This window comes from Eptatretus burgeri, chromosome 8 (assembly GCF_056783735.1).
Source record: "Eptatretus burgeri isolate ZD-2024b chromosome 8, Ebu_testis_v1, whole genome shotgun sequence".
NCBI classification, from domain to species: Eukaryota; Metazoa; Chordata; class Myxini; order Myxiniformes; family Myxinidae; genus Eptatretus; species Eptatretus burgeri.
Genome location: NC_140968.1, coordinates 6,597,556 through 6,616,049, shown reverse-complemented (window position 1 = coordinate 6,616,049; position 18,494 = coordinate 6,597,556). Strand labels below are relative to the sequence as shown.

The window sequence follows — 18,494 nt, the reverse complement described above, 5'->3', positions numbered from 1 at the left end:
GTGTCTGTCGGGGTTCGGAGCACCTGGAGCCTGCAGTTGGTGGAGAAGCTGAGGAGAGCGGAGGAGACACGAGCGGGGAGCACGGCCAAGCCTGTTGTGCCGCGCGGAGCTGCGTGTTCGTGTGCGGGACGTGGAGAGAGCCGTAGAGAGCTCGCCAACCAGCACTGAACGGTCTGAGGTGATCGGTCTTTGGAACGGTCCGAGCATCGCTGAGGGACGGACGGGTTCCGAAAGAGAGCATCAACTCAGAAAGAGCAAAGACCCGTTCGTTCCTCTCAGGCGTTGCCGGCTGGGGCCCGAATCACCAGGCCACGGCCGATCCGCGGTTACGCTAGCTGCCGTGAGGACGGAACGTCGCGGGTCACCCCTGCGAGGTGAAGGTAACCTGCGCGGCCTCGTGGAGCTCCCTCGATCCTCAAAGCTCCATGTCATAAAGACGCTGAGAGGTCTAGTCTACCCCCTTGTCTTTGAGGGGGTTTTTCCTCGCTTTTCTTTTTATGAAAGTTGTGGCGCCGAGTCCGTGAAGTAGAACTGATAAGTGTGTAAAGAATAAATAAACGGTCGGAGTTCCTTTGCATTGTTTTCGTTGGCTGTATAATTGCATGTGTGCATGCTTGAATATGTGCTTTTCTTGCATGAATACCTGACTGCATACGTGTGTAATAAATGTGCTTGTTCAAATGTTAACCCGTTCGTTGTGTCCTCTTTCCCCAATTGAACTGCCATCTTGCTCTCGGAATATAGTTCGTTTTAAATAGCCGGTAAAGTGATCGGGTCCAACGGGACTGCGCAATAATACACCGCTCGCTTATCCCAAAAGGAAGCGAGCTGCTTAAGCGGCTCGTTTCCAAGCGGTCCCGTTGAGGTTCAATCTCTCGGTAATCTACCCGCGCGAATAATTAGGTAAATCAAAGATTTGGCGATCAGACCCTGTAGCGCGGGTGGAGTGCGCACAAGGTTGTGGTGTGGTTAAGAACACATCCGTGGCTGATTTTTGGCGTTGATCCGGAAAGCCGCGACTGAATTGTTCGTCCGGTGGGCGTACGGCCGCGATTCGGTTAAACGCGGGCGAGAATTCATAACAATATATAGTCGTCACCTCTGGATAACTCCAAAAAGATAACTCCGTCCAAAAGGATGGCGACTCTTCAAAGACCACAAACACTTTTGTTCCACTTATCTCAAGGCAGATCTCCACACCCAATATCACGTAACCGTTCCCAGTGAGGATGATCCCCATGGATAGAATATCATGTCGGCAGCTATGTCACTGATCTTAATTAATTGGCCGAGCAGAACCAAGGTTACTCACTGCTTCCTTTGATATATATTTATACGTGCTGTTATATATATATATATATATATATATATATATATATATATATATATATATATATATATATATATATATATATATATATATATCTATCCCAATTCGTCTGGTCACTGAACCCCCAATGGCCTTACGCTGCAATCGGAACGGAGAGAAGTCTGGACACTGATTCCCAGATGTATTCAGGCAAAGCATGTATTTGCAAGAACATTTATTTACAAGGTACAAATACGATTCCTTGTCCCCTACATGTCATTCGTGTCATCGGATGCCTTTTTCAGTCACTCATCACCTTCACAATAATAGCACCAATCTCACATCGACCAATGGAAGGGAGAGAGATGAGAAAGAAAAAAGAAGATAAAGATCGGGATGAAGCAAGCCCCTTTACACATTGTGCTTGCTCGATTGAGGTAGCACCGCCAGGTAATTCTGGCACAAATGTCCGTCTTTGTCCGAGTTCTCCTCGCTCTACCCTGGCCCCGCTCTGCATGCTGCCGAACCGCCGTGTCTCTCCACTTGCCCGAAAATGATGCTGTTCGCATCGCTGGCTCGGAGCGGGTTTTGGCAGGAAGGCTCGGGTGATGATGAGACTGAAGCTCCCAAGCGGGGCGAAAGCTCAATGTCACGGAAGCAAGAGGAGTCAGAATGGAAATGAGAACAGAGCTCAAAAGAAGTGCAAGGACTGAAGAACTTGCATTATTAAAGGACCAAAGTCAAAGAGACAAAAGATGAAAAGGCTTCAAGGCGATAGGATGTGAACTTTGTAAAACGCTCCGGTAAAGGAATAGACGACAGACAGATAGCCAGATGAACCCAGAGATGAAGCAGACAAAGCCAACCATGACAGTTCAGCACTCCCGTGCTCTCTCCCTTTATGTTGGGCTCGCCTCCCCCTTCGTGGCTCCCCGCCCATCATTGGTGGAATCTCTACACAGGGGCTTCTCCGTCCGTGATTGGCGTTTTCATTACCCCCAATGTCTAGTGGCAAGTCAGGATTGGCCACTGGATTGCGAGGCATGGGACATTGCCAGGAAAGGTTTTGGTGCACTGTCACCTTTAACGATTGGGGTAATGGGGGAGGGGGTGGTTGTGAGGGGTTTGGGAAAGAGAAGACAAAGATTTCCTGCACGAAGATGTAGTGGAGAGAATGGCAAGAAAGTGTGTTCTGTGCAACTTCATTAAACAAAATACTACAGAGTCACTAAAGTTATACAACGAGATTTGCTCTGTCTTACCACGGAGAAGCCAAAACCATCACCACACACACACACACACACACACACACACACACACACACACACACACACACACACACACACACACACACACACACACACACACACACACACACACACACACACGGATAAGCGTGGGCAGGAGAAGTTGCGAGTGAAGGGCTTGGCAGGCTTGGAGGAGGGAGGAGGGATGAAGCAGCGCAGCGTTCCGAATGGCTCCCAGCTGTGGCTTCGTAGCTGCGTAAATCACTCTGGGAAAGTATGCGTTTTTGAGTCGGTCCATCGCCACCCGTCCGCGCTGCACTTTGCGCAGGTCTTTCTCAAGTCTCCTTGAGCACCATCACTGCAGGGAGTGGTGTTGACAAAAGAAAAAAAACAAAGCTCCGTTTCCCTTTCCTCAACAGCGAACTTCAGGACGTGTTTCCGAGTAGGCAGGTGGGTTGTCACGCGCTGTGTTCAGTCGGACTGGAGGCACACGCTCACGTGGACGCGCGGGATGTCTTGCGCTCGGAATGTCATTCTGGGTCAAGTTTTTCTCTGAATGTGTATCGTCACATTCTATGAGTGCCTTCCTAGACTGGAAATGACGTTCTGACGTCCATGCTGTCCAATGACGTTAAATGAAGTCTCTTCCCCACCGCCTCGTTTTCCTAAGACTTCCAAATCATTAGGTGAATTTGTCGAGACTGCTTTTCTTGAACCGGTCGACAATAAACTCCATTATTGACGTCAAAAATGGAATGTGCAGAAATACAGTTTGGCTTTTCTTCAAATTTCATATTAGTTGGAGGAAGTTCCTTGATCATATTTCTCACAAACGACTTCTGTGCTGATGCGTCTTCCTGTAAATGCTTTTTTTCCGAGCGGGGAGCTAAGCTGTGTGTACGATTGAGGAATTCCCACTATATGTGGTTATTTACATATTTTTCCTTGTTGAAAACCCATATTTGGTTCATGATTTGTATGTGGAGCACCAGACTTTCATCATCTTTCTGGCCACTCGTCCACATTCAGTTTGTTGTGGAAGTTGGATCGTCCATATGTCCTGCTTGTCAGACAACTGACTATGTCGTACTTGCAATGCATCATTTGGGGGGTTTTCTGCCCTTTAAATTCTTGTCTCACCAACTTCCCACCCAGATAACCCGAACAGATCAAAGAAACTGTCTGCATCCTGATTCGTGGTCAGTTTCGATATCTTACCCACTATGCCCCTCCGTACGAAGGAAGAGAACCCAATCTACTGGTGTTCAAACGGATGATGTATAAATCATTTCTTGCTTTCACCTTTGTTGAAGCTGTTTGATATATGGTGTTGCCTTGACTTTATGTGCTCGATTTGCGTGAGAAACGTAGTCTAGAGTAGACGGAAACTGTGATGCTGCAGCTGGAGGTGACCATACCTCATCATATGGTATCCTGACCATCAGGAATTGTGCTGTCAGACATTGCATTCCGACCCAGTTGTAAATTTTAGACCCTGTTGTTGTACGAAAGACCTCTCTTTGGATATCATACGTGGTGTGTCAGCCTCCTGAGGTTTGTGACGTGTTTGGTTGTCGTTTCAGTGATTTAAAATATTCTGTTTGATCGGAATTCTTGTCGGAATAGAGACTCCATGTCGTCGACCTCTTAGTTATCATCAAAGGAGGCAAAATGTATGTCAGCCTGCTTAACGTGTCTAATAAATCCGCTTATCCTCTTCAAAGAGTACATATTTTATCACTGGACCTGAAACCATTTGGATCTGAACCACAAAATAATTGCTTCTCATTATGTATATCTACACATTCAGTTACAGTATCGTCCTTAAGTTTTGTGCGTGCGTGCGTGCGTGCGTGCGTGCGTGCGTGCGTGTGTTGGGGTGGCATATTTTTTGCATCCACCTCTCCCTCCATCATTGTGCCCCTCTCTCTCCCCCCCCTCTCTCTCTCTCCATTTCACTTTCATTCTTTCCCACCCCCATACCCCGCCCTCCCCACCATCCTGATGGATGACCTTCAGGCAGAACTTAGATTGTGGACCTGGTGTTTGGAGAGGTTCTAAGCTAATAAGGTCATAAACCCTGATAAGGTACCCAACTGATGATCCGGATGGTCCTTGGATCAGCCATTAATTAAGATGAAGGAATTTTTCAGATCTCTCACTCTTCTCTCTCTCTCTCTCTGTCTCTGTCTCTGTCTCTGTCTCTGTCTCTGTCTCTCGGTCTCTGTCTCTGTCTCTGTCTCTGTCTCTCAGTGTCTCTCGGTCTCTCTCTCACTCTCCCCCCTCTCTCTCTCACTCTCCCCCTCTCTCTGTCTCACTCTCCCCCTCTCTCTCTCACTCTCCCCCTCTCTCTCTCACTCTCCCCCCTCTCTCTCTCACTCTCCCCTCTCTCTCTCACTCTCCCCCTCTCTCTCTCACTCTCCCCCCTCTCTCTCTCTCACTCTCCCATCCTCTCTCGCTCACTCTCCCCCTCTCTCTCTCACTCTCCCCCCTCTCTCTCTCACTCTCCTCACTCATTCTGTCTCTCACTCACTCATTCTGTCTCTCACTCACTCATTCTGTCTCTCCCTCACTCATTCTGTCTCTCCCTCACTCATTCTGTCTCTCCCTCACTCGTTCTGTCTCTGCCTCACTCGTTCTGTCTCTGCCTCACTCATTCTGTCTCTCACTCACTCATTCTGTCTCTCCCTCACTCATTCTGTCTCTCCCTCACTCGTTCTGTCTCTCCCTCACTCGTTCTGTCTCTCCCTCACTCGTTCTGTCTCTCCCTCACTCGTTCTGTCTCTCCCTCACTCGTTCTGTCTCTCCCTCACTCGTTCTGTCTCTCCCTCACTCGTTCTGTCTCTCCCTCACTCGTTCTGTCTCTCCCTCACTCGTTCTGTCTCTCCCTCACTCGTTCTGTCTCTGCCTCACTCGTTCTGTCTCTGCCTCACTCGTTCTGTCTCTGCCTCACTCGTTCTGTCTCTGCCTCACTCGTTCTGTCTCTGCCTCACTCGTTCTGTCTCTGCCTCACTCGTTCTGTCTCTGCCTCACTCGTTCTGTCTCTGCCTCACTCGTTCTGTCTCTGCCTCACTCGTTCTGTCTCTGCTTCACTCGTTCTGTCTCTGCCTCACTCGTTCTGTCTCTGCCTCACTCGTTCTGTCTCTGCCTCACTCGTTCTGTCTCTGCCTCACTCGTTCTGTCTCTGCCTCACTCGTTTTGTCTCTGCCTCACTCGTTTTGTCTCTGCCTCACTCGTTCTGTCTCTGCCTCACTCGTTCTGTCTCTGCCTCACTCGTTCTGTCTCTGCCTCACTCGTTCTGTCTCTGCCTCACTCGTTCTGTCTCTCCCTCACTCGTTCTGTCTCTCCCTCACTCGTTCTGTCTCTCCCTCACTCGTTCTGTCTCTCCCTCACTCGTTCTGTCTCTCCCTCACTCGTTCTGTCTCTCCCTCACTCGTTCTGTCTCTCCCTCACTCGTTCTGTCCCTCCCTCACTCGTTCTGTCCCTCCCTCACTCGTTCTGTCCCTCCCTCACTCGTTCTGTCCCTCCCTCACTCGTTCTGTCCCTCCCTCACTCGTTCTGTCCCTCCCTCACTCGTTCTGTCCCTCCCTCACTCGTTCTGTCTCACTCGTTCTGTCCCTCCCTCACTCGTTCTGTCTCACTCGTTCTGTCCCTGCCTCACTCGTTCTGTCCCTCCCTCACTCGTTCTGTCCCTCCCTCACTCGTTCTGTCCCTCCCTCACTCGTTCTGTCCCTCCCTCACTCGTTCTGTCCCTCCCTCACTCGTTCTGTCCCTCCCTCACTCGTTCTGTCCCTCCCTCACTCGTTCTGTCCCTCCCTCACTCGTTCTGTCCCTCCCTCACTCGTTCTGTCCCTCCCTCACTCGTTCTGTCCCTCCCTCACTCGTTCTGTCCCTGCCTCACTCGTTCTGTCCCTGCCTCACTCGTTCTGTCCCTCCCTCACTCGTTCTGTCCCTCCCTCACTCGTTCTGTCTCTCCCTCACTCGTTCTGTCCCTCCCTCACTCGTTCTGTCTCTCCCTCACTCGTTCTGTCTCTCCCTCACTTGTTCTGTCTCTCGTTCTGTCTCTCGTTCTGTCTCACGTTCTGTCTCTCGTTCTGTCTCTCGCCCTGTCTCTCGCCCTGTCTCTCGCCCTGTCTCTCGCCCTGTCTCTCGCCCTGTCTCTCGCCCTGCCACCCTCTCGCCCTGCCGCCCTGTCTCTCGCCCTGCCGCCCTGTCTCTCGCCCTGCCGCCCTGTCTCTCGCCCTGTCTCTCGCCCTGCCGCCCTGTCTCTCGCCCTGTCACCCTCTCACCCTGTCACCCTCTCACCCTGTCACCCTCTCACCCTGTCACCCTCTCACCCTGTCACCCTGTCACCCTGTCACCCTCTCACCCTGTCACCCTCTCACCCTGTCACCCTCTCACCCTGTCACCCTCTCACCCTGTCACCCTGACACCCTGTCACCCTCTCACTGTCACTCTGTCACCCTGTCACCCTGTCACCTTGTCACTCTCTCGCCCTGCCACCCTCTCGCCCTGCCACCCTCTCGCCCTGCCACCCTCTCGCCCTGCCACCCTCTCGCCCTGCCACCCTCTCGCCCTGTCTCTCGCCCTGCCACCCTCTCGCCCTGTCTCTCGCCCTGCCACCCTCTCGCCCTGTCTCTCGCCCTGCCACCCTCTCGCCCTGCCACCCTCTCGCCCTGCCACCCTGTCACCCTCTCACTCCCTCACTCATAAAAATAATGTTCTCTCTCCGTCCTTCCTCTCCCTTGCCCCTATCTCCCAAACTTTTTACCTTCTCTCCAGATTTTGAGTAGCATCAGTGCAAAGTGCATGGTGGTGTTTCACAGTGCAATTGTACTGTAGAAAACTACTGTCAAAGAAACCAGATTGTTTTCGAAGCACCATGTTATTTGTGAATATCATGACCCAAACTACATAATAGGTTAATGGAAAACAGCAAGTACAATCAAAAAGATTTCATTTCCTTGTTTCTCGTGTTTCCTTCCGACATCATCTTTTCTTTTCACAGCGCGAACCTTTTCAAGACGATACACGATGTGGCTGACGATTTAGGCTTTGGTGAGAGGCCGTCACCAGGTTGGGTGAGGGTGTGTTTCACCGTGGGAGTGCAACCGCCGGCTGAGAGACCGAGAAGTGCTTACAGGAGTCACTCAGGATACCAAGTACTGTGCACAGCCATGGACCTTTGCTACCTGGTCCATCTGTTTCTTGTCATGTCCGCAGTCCTGGGTACCATGGCCCAGAAAAGGAGAGGTGAAGGCACCAGGGCTCGTCGGCGTGGCAACCACGATGTGCTCAAAGGGTAAGCGTCAGCCTTCACCTCTCTCCCTCTCTCGTGTCTCTGTCTCCTGAGAGGGGCAACTTCATGGCAAAATGCAAAGGGTCCATTAAGGAAGCATTCTAACAATAGTCGGTGATAACCAAGATAATGAAGGGCGTCATCTTCATGCTCTTCTTTAGACTAACCCCTTCCATACAACGAGTGGAAGTATTGTTTTGTCTCCGGATGAATAATTGTGCAACATTATATTAATTGTAAGGAAACACCTGTAGCATTCTTGAAGGTATCTGACTCAATATTTGCTCAGACAGTGGTTTAAATCGGTTTTAAAAGTTGTGCACTCACGACTGAAACATCAGCTTCACTGTGCTTGCAACGGTGGTTAACAGAGCTTTGTCAGCGACATCATGTTGTATCGGGATCTATAAGCAAAGAAAATTGCATCAAAAGATCAGGTGTGACTTTCTCACTCTCACCGACTGGAGAAACGAGGGAGTTCTTCTTTTTGTATGCAGCACGATGCTGTGGGGGTAGCACCATTGGCTGAGAGCATGGTTGTGCCGCTGATGTGATACCCTCTGTAGGTTCGGGCAATAACTTGTAATTTGCTCATGGTGCCGACGATGGCTCGCCTACTATCGGTGAAGGACACCGTGGGATCTTTAACATCTACCAACTGATGCCGACAGATGGGACACCCAGTTTTACGTCCCTCAGAGCAGCAGCACACACGGTGATGAATCCCCCTGCCTGTGAAACATTAGGATGGCAGTTTCAAGCTGGGTCGGGATTCAAACCCAGGCCAGACAGGTTCGATCGAGCGTGCGTACCTCTCAGCTATCCTTCCTGCAGGGAGTTGCTAAATGTAGAATATTCACCACCGGAGACGAACTTCTGGCTCCACATTATCGGCCAATGAAGGACAACGATTTCTAACACTGGGTATTTAGGGCACCATCGTGCTTGGCCATTCGGAATGCGGGTAAAGCACTTCCTGCACGACATTACACAAGACGACCGAAAACATTTGACGTCAAGAGTTGACAGCGGGCTATTGTGTCGGAGATTCAAATGAGGAATTGTTTGAAGTACAAGGGTGTTTCCATGGTGACTCACTCTTCCGTTTCAAAATTTTTTATCTGGAGTCCTTTCTAATATTTCACAGTCGAATGACCTCCGCTAATGGGTCTGGGTTAATCGGAAGGGTTTACAAAAGAATAAGAATTTCTTGTATCCGAAAACAAATATGCCTTCTTCACTAATAATGGTCCTTTACTTTTCAACAGGATAGCAATGTGCATTTTTGGGCTACTAGGAGGTCGCGCTAGTGCTTGGTGCCAGCCTGGAGGGCGCCGTGCTCAATACAGTACGAGTTCTTCAAAGGCCTTTCTCCCCCCAAAGACGTCCCCGCCTCGCGTTCCCCACATCTGCGTGCCAGTCGCTGCCTCAAAACAGGGCGTCCTGTCCTTGCGTCGTAGTCTGAAAAGGGCCAGAAAGGGAACTTTGCTCCTTCGGTTAGTGCTGCCCCGAAGCCTGGCTTCTTGACCTCTGGGTGTTTGACAACCCTCAGATGAAGGCTTTGCTAATGGAATACGATTAGCAAGCACTGGCCTTTGTTAGAGATAAAGTCTGACCATTTCTGTGTCAGAGCTTGAGAAGAACCGCCGGCCTTGTCACTCCCCAGTGGCGCGCATACACCGAGTGCACTCTTCACCGGCTCTCTCGTTCACCCGTTATCTTTTTCATTCTGGAATTGACGGATCCACGAAGTCGCGTGAAAGAGAGAAGTCGAGGCCGGATTAAATGTTTCATCTCAACTGCAAATTTCCCTTCTTAAGCCCTTCGTTCTGTTGGCTTAACCCAAGTCCAAGGGTCTGAGAAGCTGTCATCATGTTGCTTTGCCTTTGTTCCGTAGCCTGACATCCTTCGGCCGTGGAGCTTGAGCATTACAAATGAGATGTTTTGATAGAGCTTTGCTTTTCTGCTTCTTTTCAACTAGAAGTGCAAAGGCTGCGTTCCTTGTGCGTGTTCCTTTTTTTTTCTTTTTTTCTCCTTTCTGGTGCAATCTCTGATTCCCACGTTGAACGTAACGATGATGCAATGCCACGATTCGAAGGCCCTTGCATGAAGGTACGACTCCGTTGAGTCGCCTGAAGTTTTCATCCCACGATGCTCGAGTAAGAGCAGTCAAGGACTTGTGGTCTCGGATTTGAACTCCACTTTCTTAGGTCAATAGAATATCTCAAAAATCGTTACGTCACCCTTTCATGTTCCATTATCATCAGGAAAACGATGAAATGTTGTTGCGTTTGCACCAGGTTCACATTGCGGCCTGCTTTGTCGGCTTGCGGTTCATTCTAACCACCATCACCACTCTCGTCGGCCCATATAAGTTAAAAGGAAAAGAGAAGGAGGATATGTTGCGAGCGAACCTTGACCATTATAAATCTTTCCATAAAGCTCCAATGAGTCTGTAATGGGCTCCAGAATAATTTCCCGTACCGTGGAAGGTTGATGCAGATTTCTGGAGGGAAAGCTTGCAAAACCCCAGGCCAGGGGCACCCTCTTGCCTTTTGGTGTTTTGGTTGTTGTGCTGCTGCATTGGCTGTGCCACTCGCCCATGTGTTCAGGGTTGTGGTTATGGTGGTGCAGCACAACAGGGTGACGGTGGTTGGGATTATTTTCATGGGAAACCTTTTGATGTGAAGAGTTTGACGAGGTAGCTGCGACTAGAAACGAAAGATTGATTTATCATTTGAAATAGAAACATAAAGGCAAAACACTTTTCCGGAGAACAAAGGAGGTGGTGGGACCGTATTATGTTTTGGCTTCTGGCTATGGTTGTTATTGCTCTTAAGAGCAAGTTTAACATCGGAATGAGATCAGGGTAAAACTCACATTTAACGTACCGTAGGATTTTAAACACACTCTGCATTCAAACTTAGGAGTATATTTTAACCCCCCTCCTAAAATGGACCTTCTTATTTTTCTTCTTATTCTTATTCTTCTTCTTCTTCTTCTTCTTCTTCTTCTTCTTCTTCTTCTTCTTCTTCTTCATATCCTTCTTCATATCCTTCTTCATATCCTTCTTCATATCCTTCTTCATATCCTTCTTCATATCCTTCTTCATATCCTTCTTCATATCCTTCTTCATATCCTTCTTCATATCCTTCTTCATATCCTTCTTCATATCCTTCTTCTTATCATTCTTCATATCATTCTTCATATCCTTCTTCTTATTCTTCATATCCTTCTTATTATTCTTCATATCCTTCTTATTATTCTTCATATCCTTCTTCTTCTTATTCTTCATATCCTTCTTCTTCTTATTCTTCATATCCTTCTTCTTCTTCTTATTCTTCATATCCTTCTTCTTCTTATTCTTCATATCCTTCTTCTTATTATTCTTCATATCCTTCTTATTATTCTTATTCTTCATATCCTTCTTCTTATTATTCTTATTCTTCTTCATATCCTTCTTCTTCTTCTTCTTCATATCCTTCTTTTTCTTATTCTTATTCTTCATATCCTCCTTCTTCTTCTTCTTCTTCATATCCTTCTTCTTCTTCTTATTCTTCTTCATATCCTTCTTATTCTTATTATTCTTCTTCATATCCTTCTTCTTCTTATTATTCTTCTTCATAGCCTTCTTCTTCTTCTTCTTCTTCTTCTTCTTCTTCTTCTTCTTCTTCTTCTTCTTCTTCTTCTTCATATCCTTCTTCATATTCTTATTCTTCTTCTTTATCGTCTTCTTCTTCTTCTTCTTCTTCTTCTTCTTCTTCTTCTTCTTCTTCTTCTTCTTCTTCTTCTTCTTCTTCTTCTTCTTCTTCTTCTTCTTCTTCTTCTTCTTCTTCTTCTTCTTCTTCTTCTTATTCTTCTTCTTCTTCTTCTTCTTCTTCTTCTTCTTCTTCTTCTTCTTCTTCTTCTTCTTCTTCTTCTTCTTCTTCTTCTTCTTCTTCTTCTTCTTCTTCTTCTTCTTCTTCTTCTTCTTCTTCTTCTTCTTCTTCTTCTTCTTCTTCTTCATATCCTTCTTCATATTCTTATTCTTCTTCTTTATCGTCTTCATATTGTTATTCTTTTTCTTCTTCTTCTTCATATTCTTCTTCCTTACCATGCAGCACGTGGCTGCGAGTATCATTATTTTCTGGTGGTGCGGTTGTGGCACTCGTGCAACGCCCCTTGTAGTTTCGAGGACGAATTTGTAATTTGTTCAGGATGCCGGCGATAGCTCACCTTCACTTCATGAACGACGTCATGGGGGCATTTAACGTCCATCAATTAACACTGGCAGTCCGGAGACCCACTTTTAATGTCCGTCCGAGAGACGGCGCACGAGTCGATGAAACGCATTCACTGCGAAACACCAGAATGGCAGTTTATAGTTGGTGTGAGATCCTAACCCAGACGAGACGGCTCGGAGGCGAGTGTGCATACCTGCCATCCGGTGAGACCTCTACGTTGCTGCACGTAGTGGTTGCGTGGCGTGTTGGCGTTGTTGGGATGGTTAGTTTTATAAAGCAATTACTTACTGCATTGGCTTTTGGGTGATCCGTTATGTAACCTGTTTCAGCAATGAAGCGACAAAACTAACAGTTTACTGGCTTTGCCTTTTTGTGGTGGAATTGCTTCGTTTTTACAGATGGTGCCGGACGTGCACCGATGAAGCAGACCATCAAATTTTTTGACATCCCCTCCTTACAATTTTATGACGCATGGAAATCCCACCACAAAAAAAAAAAATCTATTTATTTTATATTATTTATTGGTTCGTGGGCGCCAGCAGTGACCACTATTTTCGTTGTGTCTGTCTCTGTCTGTCTGTCTGTTTGTGACTCTCTCCAGAGCATAGCTCCATGACGTTTGATGCGATATTGATGAAACTTGGACACAAGCAAGATATCATGGTCAAGTTGTGTCTTTTTGTATGAGGGGCGTCCCACGCCCCTTGTGGGTGGAGCCACGCCCACTTGAACTTTTTACTTATTTTCATTTTTTCTATGATACTTGAAAGAAATTTGTGTTGAATCAAAACAACTAGCAAGCCCACAGTCCCACAGTCCCACAGTCCCACAGTCCCACAGTCCCACATTCCCACAGGCCCACTTTTTGTTGCGTTTTGTCGCTCAATGTTCTTTTTTTTTGTCCGATAATTATGGAGCAAACGTGGACGTCATCGAAACTCCCAAATTGACGTGTGGTGGATATAGCGCTACCTTTGGTGGTAGTTGGTATTACAAATCATCTTGCTTTGTCTTTTTCATCATATCATGGAATCTTCTCAAAATTATGACACGGAGTATGATATTTTGGGATCGATAAAATTTCTTTCAAAAATGATTAAAACAAGCCGGGAGGCGACGATGGTTCGCGGGCATTATTGAACAATGCCACGATAGGAACAATTGAGTTAGTGGAAGCTTTTGAGGAAGCCCTACCGTAAAAACCTATCTCTTCCGTCAAAATTGACCACATCAAATCGGATTTTTTTTACATGTTGTACTTATGGACATTACGCACAGCTTCAAGGAAATGAAATTGCGAGAAAAAAATAAAATAAAATAAAATAAATAAAAAGTTCAAGTGGGCGTCCCCCCCCCCCACAAGGGGCGTGGGATGCCCCTCATGCAAAAAGACACAACGCGACCAAGATATCTAGCTTGTGTCCAAGTTTCATCAAGATCGCATCAAACGTCACGGAGCTATGCTCTAGAGAGAGTCACAACCAAACAGACAGACAGACACAACGAAAATAGTGCTCACTGCTGGCACCCGCAAACCAATTCTGTTTGGAATTGATTATAAAAGTGCAGCACATTGCCCACGGAAGGTGGCCCGAGAAGGGTACTCCCACCAAGAGGGCCACCGTGCACGATAGTTCTAAGAATGTGGGAAAAAAAAACAAATGAAGGACAATAATGTTGTCATGACGTCACCTGTCAGGAGCCAATCACAGTGCCTTGCAACAGCCAATCAGCAGTGTCTCACGACTTGTCGCCAAGCTTGCTTTGTCTAGACATTAATCGATGTAAATGACAAAAATGTTTTCGTCCAAATGCAATTTTTCTTTGACGCTGCACTGCACGTGTCCTTTGCGATTAATATGGTACCATTTTCAACTTTGTGCGACCAGTGGTTTGGAAGGAGATGCAAAACTGACACACAAACATTTGATGTTATTAAATCGATTTTAACTGAGATTTGGAGTCCTTGGGTGTGGAACATCCATCCATCCATTGGGAGGGCATTGGTGCTGCCAAAGCCGTCTCCTGGGCTATTGGGTACAATCCTGGACGCCACTCCGACACAGGATACCAGCATGCCAGCACTCATTTTGCCGACCTCGGAAGGATGACAGGCCGAGTTAGCACCACCTGGTATTAATTCAACAGCTGCGTGGGATTTGAACTCAAGATCCGAGGATCCCAAGCCCACCACTCTCACCATTTACTGCATTCACACTTCTAGAACCCTCCCTCCTCCCCTCCACCTTATCTTAAGTAATCCCCAAAAATATAATATATTAAATTAATTGTAATTAGATTTAAAGGTGGGAGCAAGAGTAATCTTAACTGATTAGTTACCGACCACAGTAACAGATTACTTTCTAATACTGGGTTGGTTTCATCAATCAATCAGGTGTTCTCCACCTTGTGTGTGTGTGTGTGTGTGTGTGCATGCGCGCGTGCTTGTGTGTTCGTGCACTCCAACTGCATCAAATTTACAATGACAAGCACCTCTCCAACTGAGGACACTCAAACTTGCTATGAAGAGCATTTTCCAGCCCAGGAGGTTCGAGCTTTCGAAATCACTCTCTCAGCATCACTCGCCACATCCCTGATGGCAAGGATACCGTGGGAACCAAGATGGAGTCGTGCTGCAGACCAGTAGGAAGGAATGTGGAATTTATGGTGTTGGCCGAGAGGTCTCATCTTGTGCAAGATACCACGGGATCTTTGACATCCACATTGCAGATAGGAAAGCAAGTTTAATATCCCTTCAGTGAGTGGCCTGTAAGGCAATGCCCTGCAAGCCTGCAAAAGCACCAAGTTTGCAACTTTTATATTATTTTGTCAAGACTGTACATGGCAAGTCGAGATTTAATGTTTCATTCATCTTAGCTGGTGTTCTAACTGTGGTTTCAGGACCACCAAGTAAACATGTTGTCAGCTTGTGGTGGATCTTGGACGTCTATCGTATTCAGGACAAGAATACCAGGAAAGATTATTTGTATTTGTGCATGAATCACAGCAGTATGAAACAATGTACAAATGAACACACAGTTCCTGGGATTTGAACCTCGGATCTGAGCATTATGAACCACATGCTCAGATGGGAAGCACGAACAGGACAAACGGTCCATTGTGACGTTCACGTGCTTTCGGTTCGAATTGCGTCATGACCAAAGCACACCGCCGTTACGCTGCCACACCATCGTCATTTCACCAGGATACATAACTTGATCAATTTCCTTGGAGTTGTGCTATTCTGAGACGGCAGACGATACAGCAAAGCTAGCAGCAGTCACTTACATGGTCATGCTGATCTCGTGCGCAGCCTTTTTGGCGTCGACCTTTGAGTTCTGTCTTTTGCTCATTTCTCACAAAACCTTTCACGAGCCAGCACAATGAAATCTGTAATAATCTCAAGCACGACATTCCATTCAAGGCATTTCCTTCCAAGTCGATCTGCCAGCGAAAACCTTCCACGTTCATACCTTTTGGAGCCCCCTTTCCCCGGCCTGGTTTTAAAAAGAATGATGGATGACGCGGAGCGACATCACGCATGAGGGATGCATGATGTCTTGCATCACCGGCACCTTTCCTGAACCACCATCTCAAGATGTTGATTCTTCTTTGCTCGGCAATGGCGTGGAAGGCATTTGAATGTTCTCATTTGGCGCTCGCGTCTGAGCTGTTTGGTCCTCCATTCGAGCTCCGAGAGATTAGAATCCAATTAAAAATTGCCGTTCCGGTGCTGCACCAGGAGGGGACGTTGCATCTTGAAGCATGCGTTTCTGTGTAAGTGATACTAAAGCAGCTGTCCTGTATGTAAGATGATTAAAATTTTCGGAAGACATTGTATCAATATGTATATTGAATTGGATATGCATCTTGGACTGGTTAAATTTCGGGAAATTGATCGATTCGCTTAATGGGATGAGTATGAGACAGGTGATGGGCTTGACTTGTTACCCTCGCCGGAGGAGAGGGGATTGCATTCGGGTTTGTTTGTCTGTTTGTTTGTTTGTTTGTTTGTTTGTTGTTGTCTCATGATAAATTGGTCCACATAAAAAGAAACAAATTGATGACGTCATTGGTCACGTGATTCGGCAGCCATATTGTTGTTTTTTTTTGTATAATTTAAACCTTCAAAAATCTTCTTCTCTGAAGTGGCTGAACAGATTGAGCCAAAACTTTACATGTATGACTGCCTATCCATGAGGAACAAAATGATCACACATATGACATAGGTCACATGGTTTGGCAGCCATATTGGATCTACCCTGAAACCTATAAAAAAAATCTTCTGCAGAACAGCTGGACAGATCGAGGGGAAACTTCACATAAATGTTCCCCAAGCCTTGGGGATACCAGGGTATTCCAGAATAATTGATGTCACATGGTCTGGCAGCCGTATTGGATTAGGCAAAAATCTTAAATTTTTTTTTCTGTTGAACCGCTTCATCGATCAATGCAAAACTTCAAAATTATGATCTCGTAGTGATAGATAATATACGTTTCAAATTTCAACCTGATCGGCCGCATGGTCTGGCAGCCAGAAATTTTTTTTTTTTGATCTGGTTTTTATTTTATTTTATATTTTTGAATAAGGCTCACTTGGCTGCGCCTGGATGGGTTTGAGGGTAGAGTGGCATCTGAAACCCGAATCCTAGGTTGAGGGTTTGCTTGTTTGGGTTCCTTCTGATGACTCCAATGCAGGACTGCATCTTCCATTTGATCTGAATTTAATATATTTTAATCCCATTCTGAATTCAATTGAATAATAATAAACGTTATGGGTAGGTGTTCGATCAAAGGGGGTGGGGGTGGGGGGGTTGTATCAAAGCGGGACATCTTGGTACCCGGTCATCACTGCCAGCAGTTCTAATTGTGTCTCATTAATTACGTAACACAAAACTACACAAACACCACACAAAACAAGTCCTGGCGAGGGATTGCAATGTCTGATTGCTCTTTTTCTTTTTTTTTAAGATTTATTTTGTGTGTGTGTTCAGTTCCTTGTGTGCCACATGCATGTATTCTTGTACCGTTTTATGATATACAGGACTTGAATACCACCTTGTGAAGTGCTTTCAGGACTTCAGCATCACAGGCGACATTTACTTATTTACTGATTAACCTCGTGTTAAAAAGTTCTGTCCCGGCTGATAGAAGCAATCGTCAAGCTCAAACGTTCCATCGAGGTCCAGGAACTTGTGTGTGCAAAGGTGTTCACATACAGATGCTCCAGCAGCAAGCAAAAGCTTTAACAACTACACTGTCACTGTTTTGTTGACATTGTAAGGATGTTGAAGGTGGTCAACCAGTTTGATATTTGTCTTGACCCTGAAAATTTCGACCATCGTAGAAGAGATGCCAAATCGATACTTTGCAAGTTCAGGTCCGACTACCTAATATTACATTAGAGACTTCACCTTCTGTCTGCCTATGTTCTCACCCCACTCTCCCAACCCCTACCTATGTCGGCCCCATAACTGTTCAATCCTGAGTAAACTGCAGCTGATGATGACTTGACTGATCATGATGGCTCAAGTTTTCTTGGAAGCTCTGATAATCTCGTTCCACTGCTTGTCGCTGTTGATTGCAGTCGGTCCAGGCACAGGTAAACCCGTTATCCCCTCATACTAGGACATAGACCCGAACCTAATCTATTGGTGGCTTAGTGGTGAGAACACAACTGCTATCTTAGAGTTTTGAGGCTCAAATATGACTGAAGGAGGTAGTATGAACAATTTGGGTGGAAACAGGGATCAGGATGGCTCGCTTGATTGCATCATCTTATGGCACACTTTTAATAGTCAGCATGACAATGGCAGGTCAATGCTGTTGAATCTGGCTGTCCTTGATGGCAGCACACAGTGATGATAGATACGTCAGCAGCAAATGAGAAGCTTCTGCTTCAATCAGCCAATGAGAGTGAGTCTTGTTTTGACATTGCCGGCATGTATTTCATGGGTTCATTTTTGCCTCTGGCATTTGCTCTGTTCGGCCATTTCCCAGAAGCTCAACCGTTGGAATGCCTTCTCCGAAAAGTGACATGAAACTAGCCAGGTCACTGAAAGAATCGAATTTAATGTTTATAAACATTGTACTGAAATGATAAGATATTGGTGATAAAAGCACCAGAGCGACTGTTTTGAGACTGGCGACTGGCTCCGAGCAATGTGGTGGCAATTCTTGCTGCCCAAGCTTTCTGTTTATTTGGGGGAATGGGCAGAACCCAATGTTTTGTATCGAAAAGGTCAGGTCAGGTATGGGAGCATGCGCCAGAGCAGCGTGTCGCTGTGTTCACTTTCCACTGGCACTCCAGGGGCCTCCGTCTGGCCATCCCCCATGCAGATACCTGGCCCATCCCCATCTCCTTGAGATGCCGATCAACCTGCTGCAACCACGAGGTACGGCCCATTGGCCTCCTC

General features: G+C 46.6%; 1 protein-coding gene across 4 annotated transcripts in view; it reads left to right on the top strand.

The window, feature by feature from the left end:
- The window catches only part of LOC147021003 (fibrillin-2-like), a 305,412-nt gene that overhangs the window by 12,118 nt on the left and 274,800 nt on the right, over window positions 1–18,494 (top strand). For 3 of the 4 annotated variants that reach the window (XM_085890782.1, XM_085890784.1, XM_085890783.1), the window contains one exon: window positions 7,565–7,858. In XM_085890782.1, the coding sequence (XP_085746908.1) occupies window positions 7,565–7,858 (294 nt within the window). Of the gene's footprint in view, window positions 1–2,741; window positions 3,007–7,564; window positions 7,859–18,494 lie in introns of those variants that run through there. The other variant, XM_085890785.1, reaches the window with a different exon arrangement.